Source organism: Lissotriton vulgaris, chromosome 8, assembly GCF_964263255.1.
Source record: "Lissotriton vulgaris chromosome 8, aLisVul1.2, whole genome shotgun sequence".
NCBI lineage: Eukaryota > Metazoa > Chordata > Amphibia > Caudata > Salamandridae > Lissotriton > Lissotriton vulgaris.
The window spans coordinates 842957229-842974041 of NC_141696.1; the positions used below are offsets into that span (position 1 = coordinate 842957229).

At 40.0% G+C, this 16813-nt stretch overlaps 1 protein-coding gene across 1 annotated transcript in view; it reads right to left on the reverse strand.

The window, feature by feature from the left end:
* Positions 1 to 16813, reverse strand: part of COL4A2 (collagen type IV alpha 2 chain) — a 656575-nt gene that overhangs the window by 211193 nt on the left and 428569 nt on the right. Inside the window, exons 12-16 of the mRNA XM_086934754.1 lie at positions 11263 to 11304; positions 10346 to 10426; positions 5130 to 5174; positions 4941 to 5003; positions 1161 to 1205 (exon numbers count right to left, since the gene is read on the reverse strand). Coding sequence (XP_086790880.1) covers positions 1161 to 1205; positions 4941 to 5003; positions 5130 to 5174; positions 10346 to 10426; positions 11263 to 11304 — 276 coding nt within the window. The remainder of the gene's footprint in view (positions 1 to 1160; positions 1206 to 4940; positions 5004 to 5129; positions 5175 to 10345; positions 10427 to 11262; positions 11305 to 16813) is intronic.

The following is a 16813-nucleotide window of genomic DNA, read 5'->3' on the forward strand; positions in this document are numbered from 1 at the left end:
TTGGATGAAGACATAATCCTTTGAAGCCCTTTAGATGTCCCATCAGCCAGTGCACTAACCTCAGGTGTAGAAAGTGTGACAAATGACAACAATCCTGAGAAGATGGCGTCTGTGTTCTAAATACTAGTATTCACCTTGCACTGACTACGTCAGCTATTTAAGTCTCATAAACAGTGTAAAGGTTTTGTGAGTCTAATAACAATGGCCAATGAGGTGACAAATGATAGAACCAGGGTAGAAGGCTGGCAAACATCACAAATATATCTCTTCATCCTGTAGTAGATGCATGGAGTCGCCTGCCTGTGTGGTTGGTGCAATAGGAAAAGAAACATGGCAGTAAACACCAATCACACAATAAATGTAATTATTGCCTGGTAGAGACTTTCACAGGCCCAACTATATAATACAAGGATAGGGATATAGATAAGGACCTAATTAGAGCACATTTATATTGTGAACATCAAAGTCATCACTCAAACTATACAGCATGGAACAAAACTGCATTACAAGATGTCTGTAGGATGTTTATTAACATCCGCCAAACATATTTTTGCACCAAATTTAAAGAAAAACATGAATGTTCTGCTTTACCTTGACATCTTATTCTGCAGCCATTTTTTATACCAGTTAGGCAATTGCAATGAATGCCAGATAGAACATAAGTGCCACAGGCTCTAAGGGCCCGATTCACAGAATAAACTTAAGACTCAATCCTAAACGTACTACTATTTTGGTGTTCACAGAATGCACTTACTACTTTAGGTATTCACAAAATTAACTTACTACTTTTGGTATTTCCAGAAGTTAGGATTTTGTCTTAAGTTTGTCTTAAGACAAACTTAAGACAGACTTAAGACAAACTTAAGACAGACTTAAGACAGACTTAAGTTAGGATTTTGTCTTAAGTCTGTCTGTCTTAAGTTTGTCTTAAGACAAACTTAAGACAAAATCCTAACTTCTGTGAATACCAAAAGTAGTAAGTTCATTCTGTGAATGCCAAAAGTAGCAAGTGCATTCTGTGAATACCAAAATAGTAGTACGTTTAGGATTGAGTCCTAAATTCATTCTGTGAATCGGGCCCTAAGACACCACAGACAATATTTTGCTGATACATGTCTAATGCAAGCATTTAATGTCTATATATTATAGTTTTTACTTACATCGTTGCCTGTTATCCCAGGAAGACCATTATTTCCAGGCTGTCCCTAAATTGATAAAAATGCATTGTTTAAAAAAAACCAACATTTTCATTCAAGACAATACAACAATGAACCAATCTTCAATGGCTCAGAGATCAAATGTTGCATCAATAAGTATACTTGTTCTTCCCGCTACATCTCCCCCTCCCAGATCTGCCCACTCCCAGCGTTAGTTGGCCATGTTCGTGGCTCGATCTAGTGTGCCAAGATATTGTGTTACCTGCATTGGTAATGTCTTGAGAGACCGAAGCCGATGGTTAACAGACCATAGAAACAGAGTAAAGGTTGCACAAATGCATAGGCGCTGGAAGTAGGGGTGCAGGGGGTGCTGCTTCACCCCCAGAAATAACCATGCTGGAGTTCAGAAGGTGAATGAGCAATAAAGATGCCTTGAAATGTTTTCTTTATCTCATTACATTTACTTTGCTTTCAAAGCTAGAGGTCAAATGTCAGTTTCGGTCTTCTGACAAATTGCTCCTCATCCCTTGAACATGGGGGTTGGTGGTTTTTCTGACTGCAAAGTGAAAGGATTTTGTAAAGTGAATTATGTGGCAATCTTGCTGGAGTACAGTTAATGTGTGAAAGGAAAGACTGGAGGATGTCAATTTATACGAACACAATAACATTTAAACGTATGTATATATGTTGTACGAATATTTTAAGATATACCAGCAGTTAAGAAAGCACAAATGAAGCACTCTTTTTGTGATTTTGAAGTTTGATGGAAGCAAAGATTTTTAATAAGATCAAAACAAATCAAGAAACTTTATTCAGAGATGTGCAAATGATGCTTAGTTGCTGAACCCTGATTTCCACACATTTCCATTTGTGTGCTATAGGTTTTTTTATCAGTAAAACTCCATGTCTGTGAAAATGTAGTGAATAATAGAAAATATGCTGCCTGTAAATTATACCATGCTAATTTAATATATTTGTGATGGCATGCTCCAAAATGCACCACCGGCTCCATAGCAAATTCTTACTAGTCTAAAGTTAAATGGGCGTGGCTCATTTGCAGCACTTTTTCTTTGTGTGATGCTTGGATTTTTCACAATCCCTATGACTTTGAGGATGTAATATTGACAACAGCACCCTTACTCTAACTATTGTTCCAGCACCACTGCTTGAATGGGGAACTTAAGTGTAATAAGGGAGTTGGAAATGTGCTGGCAATGACTGCTCGGTATCTTGGACGCTGTGATGCACAAAGAGTACAAACTACGAACGGGTGTGGTCTCTACATTGTTGACTGGCAATTTCGTGTGTTTTTTTTATCTGTAGGAGTCATTGGTGTTCCTAAATCCAGCCAAACTCACTTCCAACCAAATGGTAAGCTAAGTTTATTTTCTATTCTAACTTCAGCTGTAGTATGTTTGAGGGCAAGTGATGAAAATTGGTTTAGGTGCCTGTTGATATTACTATATAGAGAGATTTATGTATTGTAGATATTTTTGCAGCGGCTGTTTTTGAATCTCTTTTTACAGTCTAATTTTTTTAGTGGGTGTTTTCGCATGATACTCTAAAAACCTATCTATGATGACACATTTTCTGGCTACGCAGGATGCGTGATCCCAATGTCTTAGCCTGACTGTGAAGTTTTAAAAGAACAAAACAAAACAGCAGCACAGAACAGAAAAGAATAAAACAAAGCACTGAAGGGAATACCATAGCAGAACCTGTCTCTAAGACACCATGGGAGACCCCTATTGCCTGGATGAGTTACAGTCATCTGACAGTTTCACCAAACCCTACCTATATTAATTTAAAGGGTGCTTTAAGTGACCTATTTTCATTGACTGCTCTTGCTAAACCACCGCAATCATTAACATCATTCAAAAGAAATATACAGTCATGGCTTAATTTATTATTTTTTTGAATTTTCTGTATACAAAAACATTAATATATTCATGAGAACAGATCATAACTAGAAACATATTTTTAGAACAATTCATCAGGTCCCAATAAAACTATTCATTCATCAGCATACAATCACTTTCATATCCGAACCATACTCACGCAAAACCACAAATACATGCGTCACAAATATGCCAAAACAGCAAAATACACAAGAAGTCCCCTTACACTGCGTAACCGTGAAAAGTGACGGTTATTTCCAAAAAGGAATAGACTTTGTAAATTAATTATATTCAAACACTACACAATTTCCAAATTGATCGAATATTTTTTGACATAATAAATCGGTTTGCAAAACCAAAATGAAAAACGGGGGACTGATTCAAAGCGCTTTGCTGTTTTGGCATATTTGCGACGTATGTATTTGTGGTTTTGCGTGAGTATGGTTTGTGACCTAATGAATTGTTCTAAAAATATTTTTCTAGTTATGATCTGTATGACATAGTCATTAAAAACACTTAGGACCTGATTTAGAGTTTGGCGCAGGAGTAGTCGGTCACAAATGTGACAGTCATCCTCAGGATCATTATATTAAATCAGGGCCTAAAATCAGAATTAGGGGCAAGTTCACAGGATATTATTTCTAAAAGAAGGGCTTCCCTTTTTCCTAAATCCCCTTTTTCTGAAAAATTCAACTGTATCAAAAAGATAGACTTTTGGCCGAGTGCCTATTTAAAACTTATAGAACACATTTTCAAGATCTTTACACAAATTTATGAATTGTTTTTATTGTATTCATGATTCGATAATTGAGGGTAGTAAATTTTACTTAAAACCGAAAGCTGGAAAAGAATACATCTCTAGACATGCTATATTTGGAATCGAAAATAATTCAATTAAAAGTATTTATGTTTGCCAGAATGTTTACTCTACCTTGAGTCGTTCCCTGAAACTTACAAGTGGAATGCTATCCTAGATGACAGATCTGAGTAATAATCTCGGTGGCAAATTGAGGGGTTTATGCAAGTAGTGACAATAATTTTGCTTGTGTGCTTTGAAATGTAACTTTTCTAATTAACATTTTTTTAGACTGTGTTTGGTTTCTAAAATTACAACGCCCATTTCTTTGTCCTTTGTTTGTAATTTATGGTATCGGGTCAGATGCCCAGGCACTAGAATTGCTGGGAAAGATGTCTAATTTCGAATTTTCTTTCCATTAGGATACATTTTATATGACTTACAGAAAGTGTTTTTTAAATAATTTTTGTCGATCTATAATAAAGTATTTTTATACTTACTTTAAGCAAAAGAAAGTATGGTTTGGCATGCAGGGCTGTCATCTTTCTCAAAGAAAATTACAGGCTTTTAGTTCCTGCTTTGAGGTTCTGAAAGATACCTCAGTAAGAATTTGTGTACAATCTTCTGTGTTTTCGAGTAATTCTGAAGGGATTTGTTCATCTATTTGCTGCTTTAGGTATATATTGAAAGTGGGAAAACACTGACATTTGCTGAATGTGTGTTTAGTATGGGCATGTTGGCAACTGTATAAGACCAAGGCCATGAAAAGGCGGGCAGTGGCTGAATGGCATTAATTTAAAGCAAGACTGCTGCTTTCATTATTAATAATCAGGTAGCTTACATGACCATACCATTGGATGGTGCCATATGCCTTAGCTGCCATGCTTTCTCATTGCCTGAAGGGCCTGTTTTTATTTTTTAACTTGGAATTAGGTACTTATGTCACCTAGCCACAATGGATGATGCACCCAGTGGGTCCTGCCTCATGATGTTGACTCAGGCCCCACAAAGACTTATGACATGCCTATATTGGCATATGAAGCGTTGCGCTATTGTTAATAGTGATTGCTGAGCTCATGCGAAACTTACCCTCAGTCCTGGGAAGCCCATTACTCCTTCTTCTCCTTGTTCAGCTTCATAGGCGTATCCACCCTATAAAGTAAACAAATCCTATGATTCAACTATAAAGAGATATGAAAAGGAAAACACAGTAAAAATGACTTGAGTATATGGTTAACAACAACTACTGAGAAACAACGATGTGATACTTTAACTTACAGGGTCTCCGGTGCTTCCGCTTTCTCCTTTTATGCCTTTCTCACCCTATAAAACGTGAAAGACAAGACAATTCAAAGATTTATCAACCTTGGAGCACAGTGCGCCATACATTTTACCCGTAAAACTCCCACATAGCAATAATTTATTCCTGATGTGAGATTTCCATGCCTGTTTGCCACTCATGTTTACTAAGTTATATGGAAAGTACATGTTTTTCTCATTTCTCTTTTTTTCACCCTACTCTGGCCTTGGTTTTTCTAATGGCAAAGTCTGCAATTTTCCATTTGTTCATTGCTAGGAGGCACTGATCATGGTGGTATTTCGGATTTGCCATTGTTATGATGACTATGTGTTAACCAACAGGGAAATGAGTTGCTAAGGATCTTAGGAAAACCATCAATGTGTTATAGAACTGGGTCTAGAAAATATTAGCAGGAATTCTCCTCAATGAATATACTCATGCCTCATGGGCCCTCAAAGTGAAGGTACCGAGGGACGTCCGAAGTCGGATGGAACCACTAACATGAAACCCAATCGGACTGTAAGAAATTGGGCTTTGCTTGAGGGGGTTGAACCCGTCTCAAGCAACTACCACAATCATTGTCAGGGTGAACAATAAAAGTCACAAAATTAAGATGATGTAGGAACCGGAGTACAAGTTTTTTCTAGAAGATTTCTCTTATGGCCTATTGGACTGTTAGATTTTTCCTAATAACAAATGTAGTCATCATCATCTGTTTATCATCAATATTTTCAAGCTCACAATGAAGTGGTGTTGCTGTTCAGTCATGGGTGATACCAGCGTAGAGAGCCCTGATAAACTCAGTCCTGTCCTTTGCAAAATTTAATGTGGCCCACATCTGGCTCTGGAATTTCTGTCTTGTTCCTGCCCAGGCTCAAATGGGTCTGGAGTGACAATAGACTGGTGTCAAGTTTTTATGAGTGCGCTGGAGGCAGCCCCTTTGAAATATGATTGAAGCTAGGAACAGCTACTCTCCTCCCATCCTTGCAGGATGGCCAATCCTGACACTCCTGACAATAAGTAGTCCTCCTTTATCTCACTCTCTGGTAGGAATACACAAAGGGCACCTGCCAACTACACCAAGTCATGTGAATCAGGATACAGGCTTCAGACACCAATACTTAGGACAAGACAATGCCACATGGTGACTTCAAATCCTGCTTCACAATTAAAGAGGTTTTTATATTACAATCCATTATAGCCCAAACTTGACATTCCTACCTGCTCCCAATCAAACGTTATCACTTCTTAAATGTAATAAGGTAACCCTATGGGAGAGGAAGGCCTTACAGCAGTGAAAAACAAATTTATGAGTTTTTGACTACCAGGACATGTAAAACGTAAATGTACATCTTTTTGAATACACTACAGCCTGCCTACCCTAGGGGTGATCATATGTATTAAAAGGAAAGGCTTAGGCCTGGCAAAAATGTTAATTTTTCCAGACTGAAATGTCAGTTAAAACTGCACAACAAGCTGCAATGGCAAGCCTCAGACATGTGTTAGAGTTCTACTTGAGTGGATGGCACAATAAGTGCTGCAAGCCCACTAGTAGCATTAAATTTACAGGCCCTGGGTACATGTAATACCACTTTATGAGGGACTTACAACTAAATTAAATGTGCCAATTAGGAGTACGCCAATATTACCATGTTTAAAGGGGAGAGCAAGCACTTTAGCATTGGTTAGCAGTGGTAAAGAGCACAGAGTTCTAAAAGCCAACAAAAACAGGTTAGTAAAACAGAAGGGCAATGGTAGAAAGCTTGGCGGTCCAAGACTTTCTCTGATTATTTCTCCTCCAAGTGTCGGTGGGTTGGTTCAAGACCCAAGAAGTGGCAAAGCAGCGGATTTTAATTATTACCCTTTTTGAAGCTCCATAGGGTCCAGAAGTGAAATAAGTAAAGATTTTTTCCAAGAGAAAAAAGACTTTTACATGTCAATATAATGAAGATATTGGGACTTTTGAGGGCGAACTCCTGCTCTGCACTCAAGACAATGATGATCTGGTTCTCCCTGTCGAAGAACCTTCCATCCCCCTTGCTGTACAACTAGACTCTAACAATGGCTGCTGTAGTCCTAGTCAAAACCTCTGTAAGGAGGGAAATTAACCACCATACCAAAGAACATTTAAGATGCCTTGCTCTCCATTGAACTCATAAGAGCAGCATACGAAAATCTAAATTGCCCACTGTCTTCAGTTCTCAAATGCAACTTAGTTTCCCTGATGGCTCCACAGTGTCTCCTCAAACTGAATATATATCATCATGAATATTTGACTATCCGGAATATGCAGATCATCATACCTACAACTAGCCCCAGTTGAAACAAAGTGACAAAAAGTTCCAAACACTACTTGGTGCAATAGATTCCTCGTATCTTAAAAAGACCCAGAATTCCATGGTCAAAACACCCAGTATACACACTACCATCTGCAGCATAAAACCCTGCACAAAATGCACACATATGGAAGCCAATCGACGAAAGTATTAAAGAGTACAGGAAGTGGAATTACTGGAGTACTCTTTTACATACTCTTGGATGCCTTGCAGAATCATCACCAAAACGTCCAGCTCCAGACGACTAAAAGTTCAAAGAGGGAACAGTTAATTCCCTTTGTACTAATTGCATATTAATATTATCTGACTCATGCAATTTTATTCCTACTTTATATATTTTGGGGCTTATATGCACAGTGCCTTAAATCGAAATATAGAAGTGAAGGTACTCACTCTTTAGAGAGCCTCTCCGCTCCTGTAAAGTGCTTGTACTCTCCCATTAAATGCATTGCAGCAGTTCTGAGACGTGCAGCTACTCTCTCTTACAAATTAAAGAAGTGCAGGTGCTCAGTACCGGACAGTACCTGCCCAGTTAAAGCATGATGTATGCAAAGGCATGTAAGAGTACGCAAACAGTACTATAATGATCCTACTTTACATAGTATTAAAAGCATTAGCTAATAGGCTATGTTATGTGAGTTGAGGAACTTTATTTGTTTTATTGAGCACAAGACTACTCTTTAATTACTTTTTTCATTCTACACTTCGGGCCAAGAATAGAATAACTAACCTGGCTAACTCTCTAAGGAAATGTCCAACCTTTTTATCAGGCTGTGGTAAAGCGGATTGCGCTAGGAAGCTGAGATATTCAAGGGAAGAGAGTTCTAAATCTTTGCTACAGCTCTGTCTTTTCCACTCACCCAATCTGATATCCTGTACACTTTTTTGTATAAAATCTGATTTCTTATATACTGATCACTAGAAGGTACCTGGTATTAGCTGCTTGTTATTATTTGTATTGTTATGTTGTTCTTATATCGAAAAGCGTCATTGCATTGTATTTCTGGAAAGTGTATATGATGTATGATACTGAAAACTCTCAATACAATTTAAAAAAAATAAAATCTGATTTCTTGTGCTTGAATTGTTTTTAAAGTGTTTCCTTGTTATGTGGAGTAAAACCTAGAATAGGTGGAGATACGTATGAGAATGTGAAAGGGATGTAATTAAGATAGCAACTGAATATGTGTCACACTCATTGCTCCATTTTGCACAGTCCAAACCATGCATATGTCTATAGCAGGGATACTCAAAGTAGGGCCCGGGGGCCGCATGCGGCCCTCGTGACCTTTAATTGCGGCCCCCTGGTGAACAGCAGCACTTGGCTGCTGTTCACTTGAGGGAGCAGGAACATTTAGAAAGCTGTGAAACAACCAGGAATACTTTATTTACAGGTTAACTAAACTAATGGTAAAGAAGAAAAGAAGGTGTCCTAGACAGCTTATCTTTAGGAAAACCTGTAGTTTTAAAGACATCTTGCACTAAACATGTAAAAACATGATAAACTCTATGCAAACTTCAAAAAAGTGTACTTTAATAACATGCACAAGCGTTTTACCTTAATAGATCAGATTATATCTGCATTGAGAGGCATTTATTAGCAGTAATAGTTTTCAAACATGGCCTTAGAAACATTCATGTCGCTCCCATTCTGAAAACAATGCCATTAGTGAACCAAGAGGCAAGTGATTTGTCATGTATACTTTGTGTGTAGCCTTGGTTGTTAAATAATTGGAAACACAAGAGAAGGCTTTGTACAATACGCACCCTGAACTTGTACATTTTAAGGGGCTCTCATATGTAGTAATGGAGAAATAGGAGGCAAAGTGAAATTAACCTATTTACTAGGATCACACAATTTTGTCAAGTGGGAAAGCAAGGATGCAATTCAGTCACCAGACACGTTTCTCTTACCCTGTTGACTTTTACATTAGAAGTTAATGCTTTAACTTTAATTCTTGGTGCATAAGAATAGAGCATTAGTGGCAGGCATGAGTCATGTGTAGGCTCGGATTGTTGTCCATACCGTGCATTTTCTTCTCATTCCCCTATGCCCACCTTTCATAACCCCAACCCACACATTGCTGGCATCAGTGCGGCCCTCGGGCATGCCACAGACAATGCATTGCGACTTCCTGGGAAATGTTTGCAAGTATCCATGGTCTAGACCAACGTGAATCAACATCACATAGGTTTACAGGCAAAGCATGAATACATAAATGCACAGAAACACTTACTGGGGGTTTTATAACACTTTTCTGAAACACAGGTAAGCTGTTCTGGCACTGTAAATATTTTCTGCCTTCCTTTGTTCTCAAGAGTTGGATACTTCAAAATCCTACTAGGAATACCCCTAACATGCTATCTGATGACTGATTCTCAAATACTCCTGATTCCTTCACCAGAGCTTATGTTACAGAGTATACAGACAATTACGGAAAAACAACTTACTACTGAGTTAACACAAAGTGGTCATTTCATTGCATTTCTGTTTATCCCATTCACTTGATGCATCCTAATAGGTTACTCTAGAAATCTCAGGACTCATAGTATTGGCACTTTATTTGTACTTTTTTTAAGATAAAACTCATATACAGTCTATAAGGCCCCCACGACTAACTGTGTACGTGCCACTCGGTGCATCTAATCTTAGCGCGTGCCACTCAATGCATCTAATCTTAGCATTCTCACAGATCTATGGTAGAACATCTACCGAAACTGTAATTACGATGACTCTATACTAATACTCTTCATATATGCAATGATAGTTACAGGAACACTGTAATATTAGCAACAAAGTGGACATTAAACGTATATGTGCTCCCCGGTAAAGTCAATCATCGCAGATTTAGAATTACCTGATATGAGTCTGGAAAGAAGGTGCCTGTCGGAGTTGACACCTCAGTAGGGCCGGGCTCACCATCAAGGCCAGGATCACCCTGTGAAAAGAAAGATGATCATTTGCTTGCAGACGTTTGCCTTATTTGTAATCGCCAAGCATCCTTTGGATGATGACATACAGTGCTTCATGCCAGAAAGACTTTGGTACCAACACTACCCTGGATTCAGCAAAGGCGTGCCAATTCACAAACCCCCAGATCCATCAACATTATGGATCCCACTCCTAGGAGTGAAGAATCTTTCCCTCTGCTCTATCTATCCAGCGATTGAAGTGCACAAAAAAGTATGGGAACTGTGTTCCTGAGTACACATGGGGGTGGAGTCAGTGAGTCTGAGGGTGAAGTAAGACTCATATCTAAAAATAAAAAAAATATTTCTTAACTATATTGTTGGAAGTTCCTGTAGAAGTAACTGCATGTAGAACATAAGGCACACACCTTAATTGAAATACAAATGCTAGTTAAGCTGATTGTCACAGTGCAGGAGAATCCCGTCTTTCCTTTTCACCTGATGCAACCCAAGGTTACCATTAACAGTGTAGAGACACTTATTCTTTACCAAAAAAGTATGAATACTGTTTAAAAAGCTTGGAAACTCTGTTCCCAATAGATCCCGCCAACTTCAACCTCTAATCCATCCCAACGCACATGGTTCAGATCCACCCCTTAGTCATCCTCTTGTGACTATGTACAGTACTACTTTGCTCCCTAGGTACATTTGTGCTTTCAATGCATACACACTTACAAACAGACAAGAATGCACATATCTCAAAATCTTTGCATTTCCTAAAGATCACGTCATTTTGGATGATGATACTCTGCGGGAGACAGTTTCTCTGATATATATCACAACTATGTCAACATATTGCTCTTACCACATCGCCCTTTTCGCCGATAAATCCAAGGCCTCTGCTGCCCTGCGAGAGAGAGAGGGAAAACTTACATTACACACTGCTTACACAATCAGGTAAAAAGTTGTCTACTTTGGACTATATAGTAGCTTAGGACCTGCGATGGTTCACAACTGTTTGATAGTTTCTGAGGGGCTCATTTATGAAAAAGACAGAAGGAAAGGACAGGAATGCGCCATACTTAAGGCAATAATACAGAGCATTCCTGTACTTTCCCATGCGCTGGTGCACAATGGATTGCCTAGCGACAACGTACGCACCCTTGCACCACGATGCAAGGGTGCCTGCGTTGCATGCAGGATAGTTTTTGCGCAGGAAGGAGCACCTTCCTGCACAAAAACAATCTAGGAGACATATTTATCTATTTATGTGTGCTGCAGAATGCAGCAGACATAGAAAGAGGAAGAGATGAGTAGAAATAGAGCTATTTCTCCTCGTTACGCCTCCCCTGGGAAGGCATAACTTTTTGGCGCTTTCCCAGGTTTACCAGTTCTGGCACATCTGGGAATGCGTAAAAAACCATGCGAGTTGCGTGGAAACACCGACTTAACGCCCATGGAATGCCTTCCCAGGCCAGAGCTACGCAACACAGCGATTTGCGCTGCTTTGCCTGCTACTCCAGAATTATGAAGCTACTCTGGGCCATGCAAAGTGGCTTTGTGTGGCTTCATAAATCTTACTTAAGGTTTGCATTGCGATTGTACCACATTGCCTGGTGCAAACGTGTCACAAACATCGTTGTAATCATACTCCTGAGTTTCTTGTGGTAAGGTACTGAATCGTATCAGGCCACGCAGTTTAAATTCCTAATCTAAGGTGCGTCCTCTAGCACGGTAACAAAAGTCAGCAGTCAAGAATTTCTAAATATAATTTTTTAACCAATTGCTTCTGATCGTGACTTATTGTATTGAATTGTATTGCTACATTTATATAGCGCTTACTACCCCTATGTGGGGACTAATGTTTTTGCCTATGACAGAGTGGAAAATTTGTATCCTATGTGGGGAACCTGTTAGGAGTGCAATGTAATCACTTGTAGAATGCACTCACATATTATTCAATGTAATGAGAGAAGTTAGATGTTAGAAGAACCGTGAAACGTGTAACATGTTTCTACGAACTTGGTACATTCTAATATAGGGATTGATAATGCATACAATTTGTGCTGGAAAATGTAACCAATGCGATTCGTAAATAGGACTCATTAGTGAATGTGACCCAATGATATCCATTGTGTTAGATGCTTTTGTAGGCTAATGATGGAGAGTGTAAGACATGTGTTAATGTAGTTAAAGAAATTATTTTTAATGAATGTTAATGGCTTATGTAATTTTAACATGCGCAGCATGGTGAATTCATTCAGCCTACGTCATTGGCCCGAATTTGCAGCACATTGAAATGTCCTTGTTTCTGAAACAAATGTTTAAGTTCTCATGTGTGTTTCATAGGATGCTTTCTGTCTCACGTTTGCATTTTCAGAAGGACAGCGTTTGCTAGTGAAGAGTAGAGGTATAGTTCTCTTAGACAAAGTTGCAGAATGAAGGAGTTACAGTTAGCCTGGCCTGGAGAAGATAAGATGGAGGTAGGTGTTTTCACACAGGAGGAGGAGGGAAGACCAAGGACAAACTGCTACGGAGGGGCGTACATATAGAAGGCTGTGAAAGGAGTCGATGCCATGGAAAAGTTTGTGGCTGAGTCCATTGTGAAGTATTCATGAGAAGAGCATCATGGGATATTTGCAGACTACAATTTTGAATATATCATGCATTGTAGAGAGGGACAGACACCCCATTCTTGCTTGTCATCTTGACAGAGAACACTTGAGTGCCATCTTGCGCCCCTTTCCTTGTTTGCGGCTTCACATCTCAGATCCATCTTAAGATGGAGTGACTTCTTAGGAAAGCTCTACCCGCTGACACTTGTTTTCTTGAAAATCCTTTGCTTATATGCTAACTTAGGGATGCCACTTCTAGAGTTAGAGTAGGGATAGTTAGAACTAAATGCTGTCTACAGAAGAAGTGGCGATGCAGGGTGATTTGAAAGTTTACTTTCTCCTCTCATGCATAATCGTCATCAAATTTATCATTCTTTTCATGCTCCACAAAGTGAACCTTTTCAGAAGATTTGTTTTTTTCCTGTGCCCCTGTATCTTTACATTCTCATGCAAAGATTTGTCTTGGCCAACTAGGTTTGAACCTGTGATAAACTTGACCTGGGTTTAGTCGTTCTGTGTTACACTGTATTTTAATTGATTTATGACCTTTATATATCCCCCTCTACGCTTTTATGCTGCTAAAAAGAACTATTGGAAGACTGACATTGGATTGGAGCTGAACAGATGGGCCCAGGCTCTTTCAACTACATGGGCATCAATCAACACTGTGTAGGGTAGAGTTCTTCAATCTGTGGGGCGCACCCCCCTGGGGGAGGGGCGCGACACCGTCTCATGGGGGGGGCGCGGACTCCACCCTAAAATCTCACCTTTGTCCTCTACTGTCCCACATCGTCGTAATTCTACACCAGCAGGCAGAGGCGCACCTAGAGTCACATTTCGGAGGGTGGGGGAGGGGGGCTGGTTCTTCAAGCAAACGGCAGAGTGGAGCTGCAGAGGCCCTAAGAAGGGGTGAAAACCATCCAAGCCTCATTAACAAGCAAAAGGTCTTTAAAAGACCTGTGAAGTACTCGGGTGCGGCTGTGTGTGCGCCCGGGAAGCTGTCTCATACCGGGCTGCCACACAGGGGGAGGGCTAACCAGGTTAATTCCTACAGCTGAAACGCTTTAGCTGCAGTGGGAGGCAAGGAGGCCCCTTTGCTAAAACTGAAAGCGATTACTTCATAGCAGAGGCGACTTCTTGCTTCACACTGAAGATGAAATAAATGTCTGTTACTTGGTTTCAGTTTTAGCAGGGAAGGCTTCCAGCCCTCGGAATTTAATCCCGTCAGGGGAGGGTTAGCTCTTCACAGAAAGGCGACAATGTTGCTTTTTAAATTACACTGGCAGGAGCACAATGATCACAGGGCTAAAAGGGTTTTAAGTTGCCAAAAGACAAATCCCAATCAGGTGTTCAAACAGCCTGCAAATTGCTTCTCTTGACACTAAATATTGGTTATAAATAAAGAAGTATGTAACTGTGGCTCCTGGCCAATATGGTCAGAAAAGAGCCTGAAAGAAAGAAAAATGTCTCTCTTGAGTCCCCTCACTCACCAGGGTTTCCCCACTGTGACATGCTTCATCATTGGGGCCATCCCAGCTCTCTACGAACTGGGGCGTGCTGTGACTTGCGGAGTTACGTAGGAGCACTTTATTGTGGAAGACTATGTGTGGTGCAATGTGTGGTGGAGTGGGTGTTAGTGAATAAAAATACCGTGCTAGTGGGCCTCAACTACTTTACTACTTTACTACTTTACTTTACTTTACTAATGGTAGGAAAAAATCACAACAAACTCCTCTTTGAACAAAAGCAGGCAAATGCTGCATTGAGGCCACGGCATGTAGCTGCCTTATGACTCTCCCACAAATAACCACATGGGGACACCATATTGTAACAAATGGCCTTTCAAAAGACCTTGCTGCTAGGCGAAAAGGGGCGCTTGAAGTGCAAACTATGATTTTCTTAGAGCCGGAAAAGACTTGCACTAGAGCTGAGGTCTACCACATTGTTAGTCTACATGGACTATCAAATCCTATCTTTCCCAGTCAAAGGTTACCTAAGTGGATTGGTCCTCTGATATCTAGTGTTGATTGCATTTCATTCTCAGGGTACCTCAGTGAGGGAAGTTTTGTTTGTGACATGTAGATCTTAGGTGCGAAAACTGAGAGAGGCAACTTGCATCATTAAGCTTCATTAAATGTGATTATAGTAACACCTGTGATGCACATCACTACTAATGGCAAAATGTGCAGTACCAAGCACTTTGCAAAAACAAATGATTATATTAATCATTATTATTAACAAATGCAGGTCACATTTTAAATCCTACTGAAATGGGTTACACTGGATCCTGAAAAGTGCCTTCCCAATCACTGCTTTTCCCTTTCTAGGTAAACCTCCAGAAATCATGCAGCAAGCAAACTCCAGAAGCACATCAGTTTTCATAGTTTCTTAGGACTTACCACTCTAGATTCAGTCCTTAGTTGCTGCCCGTCGGCTATACTTCCATGTGTGTGCTGACAATAGGGAAGCCTCAGTGGTTGTGCTTCTTGATCTTACAGCGGACTTTGATCGGAATGACTGTGGGACACTCTTCCTCTCGAAAAAACCCTTGGGGTAATTTAATTCTTCCTAAGTTTTCACATTCAGCCCACCAATGCAGTTTTTGTAAAACCAAACTCCATTGTCATGCACTTTGTTGTACCTCAATTTTAATTCCTGGCCTTTAAGGCTTTTTATTATCTGCATGAAGTCGCTGAGAGAGCTGATGTGAGGTTTTGGACTGTTTCTTGACCAGCAAGGCAACAACAGCTATCCTTAAGAGGATCATTGTTAGACAGTGCCCACCGTTTGTTAAACTGTATTGATACCATTAAGGGCTGAATCCCTTTATCTTCCATAAATTAAATTCACAAAATTTAGATCTTCATTTCATCTTCTCATTCCTGTTACCCCTTCGCATTGTCTACTCTTTTCATTAAACACTGATTATCCTAATTTCAAAACACAGGCTATCAGCCCCAATCTTGTTCACTAAATGCAGTCTCTTAGGTTTAATGCCATCTCTGCTCTGAGATCTAAAACCATATTTGCAGAATAGTTAAATGGTGTATATTTAAGGTATTCTCCTTGAGGTTCCCTCTTCATCACTTCTTTCACTGAAGACTGATTCCCATTTAAAGCCTGGGTGATCACAGACGTTTGCAGATTCAAGCATATTATGATTAACTTCAAGCTTTGCTGTGCCCCTGTTAAGTTGCTTGTCCTGAAACAACCAGACTATTTACAGAATCTGCTACTACCTAACAAGACATTGAACATCTGGGTCTGTATTACGGAAGTGCCCCGGGGGCACAACAAACATTTGTACCCACTTTGCGCATACCTGGGGCACTTTGGCATTACAGAAGGGGCCGCAGATGCTTGTGCGTCCCCTTCTGTAATACCGATAGCACTTAAAGCCCCAGCGCTATCATCAGAGGGTATTCCCTCATTTGCATAGGGGCATGGCCCCATGCAAATGAGGGAATCCCTTTGCCTTTGCGCCCGCGCAGTATTATAGACGTGTGCTGTGGCAACAAATGATCAGATGAAAGCCAGTATTGAGAAGCATGATGACTCTATCAAAAAGGTGGAGGGCAGAGTTTCCCATGGTCGAGGATAACCCCACAGAACTAAAGAGCAAAGCCTCAAAACTAACTACTGATTGTCGAATGTCGCTGCCAAAAACTAGGACTTAGAATTGCTCTCTAGGTGTAATAGTCCACACATTCTTGGCCTTGCAAATCCACCAACACAAGTTGGATGGAGACGTTTCTTAAACAAATATTAAAAGAGATCGTGGGCAGAGGTCCGTTTTCCCAG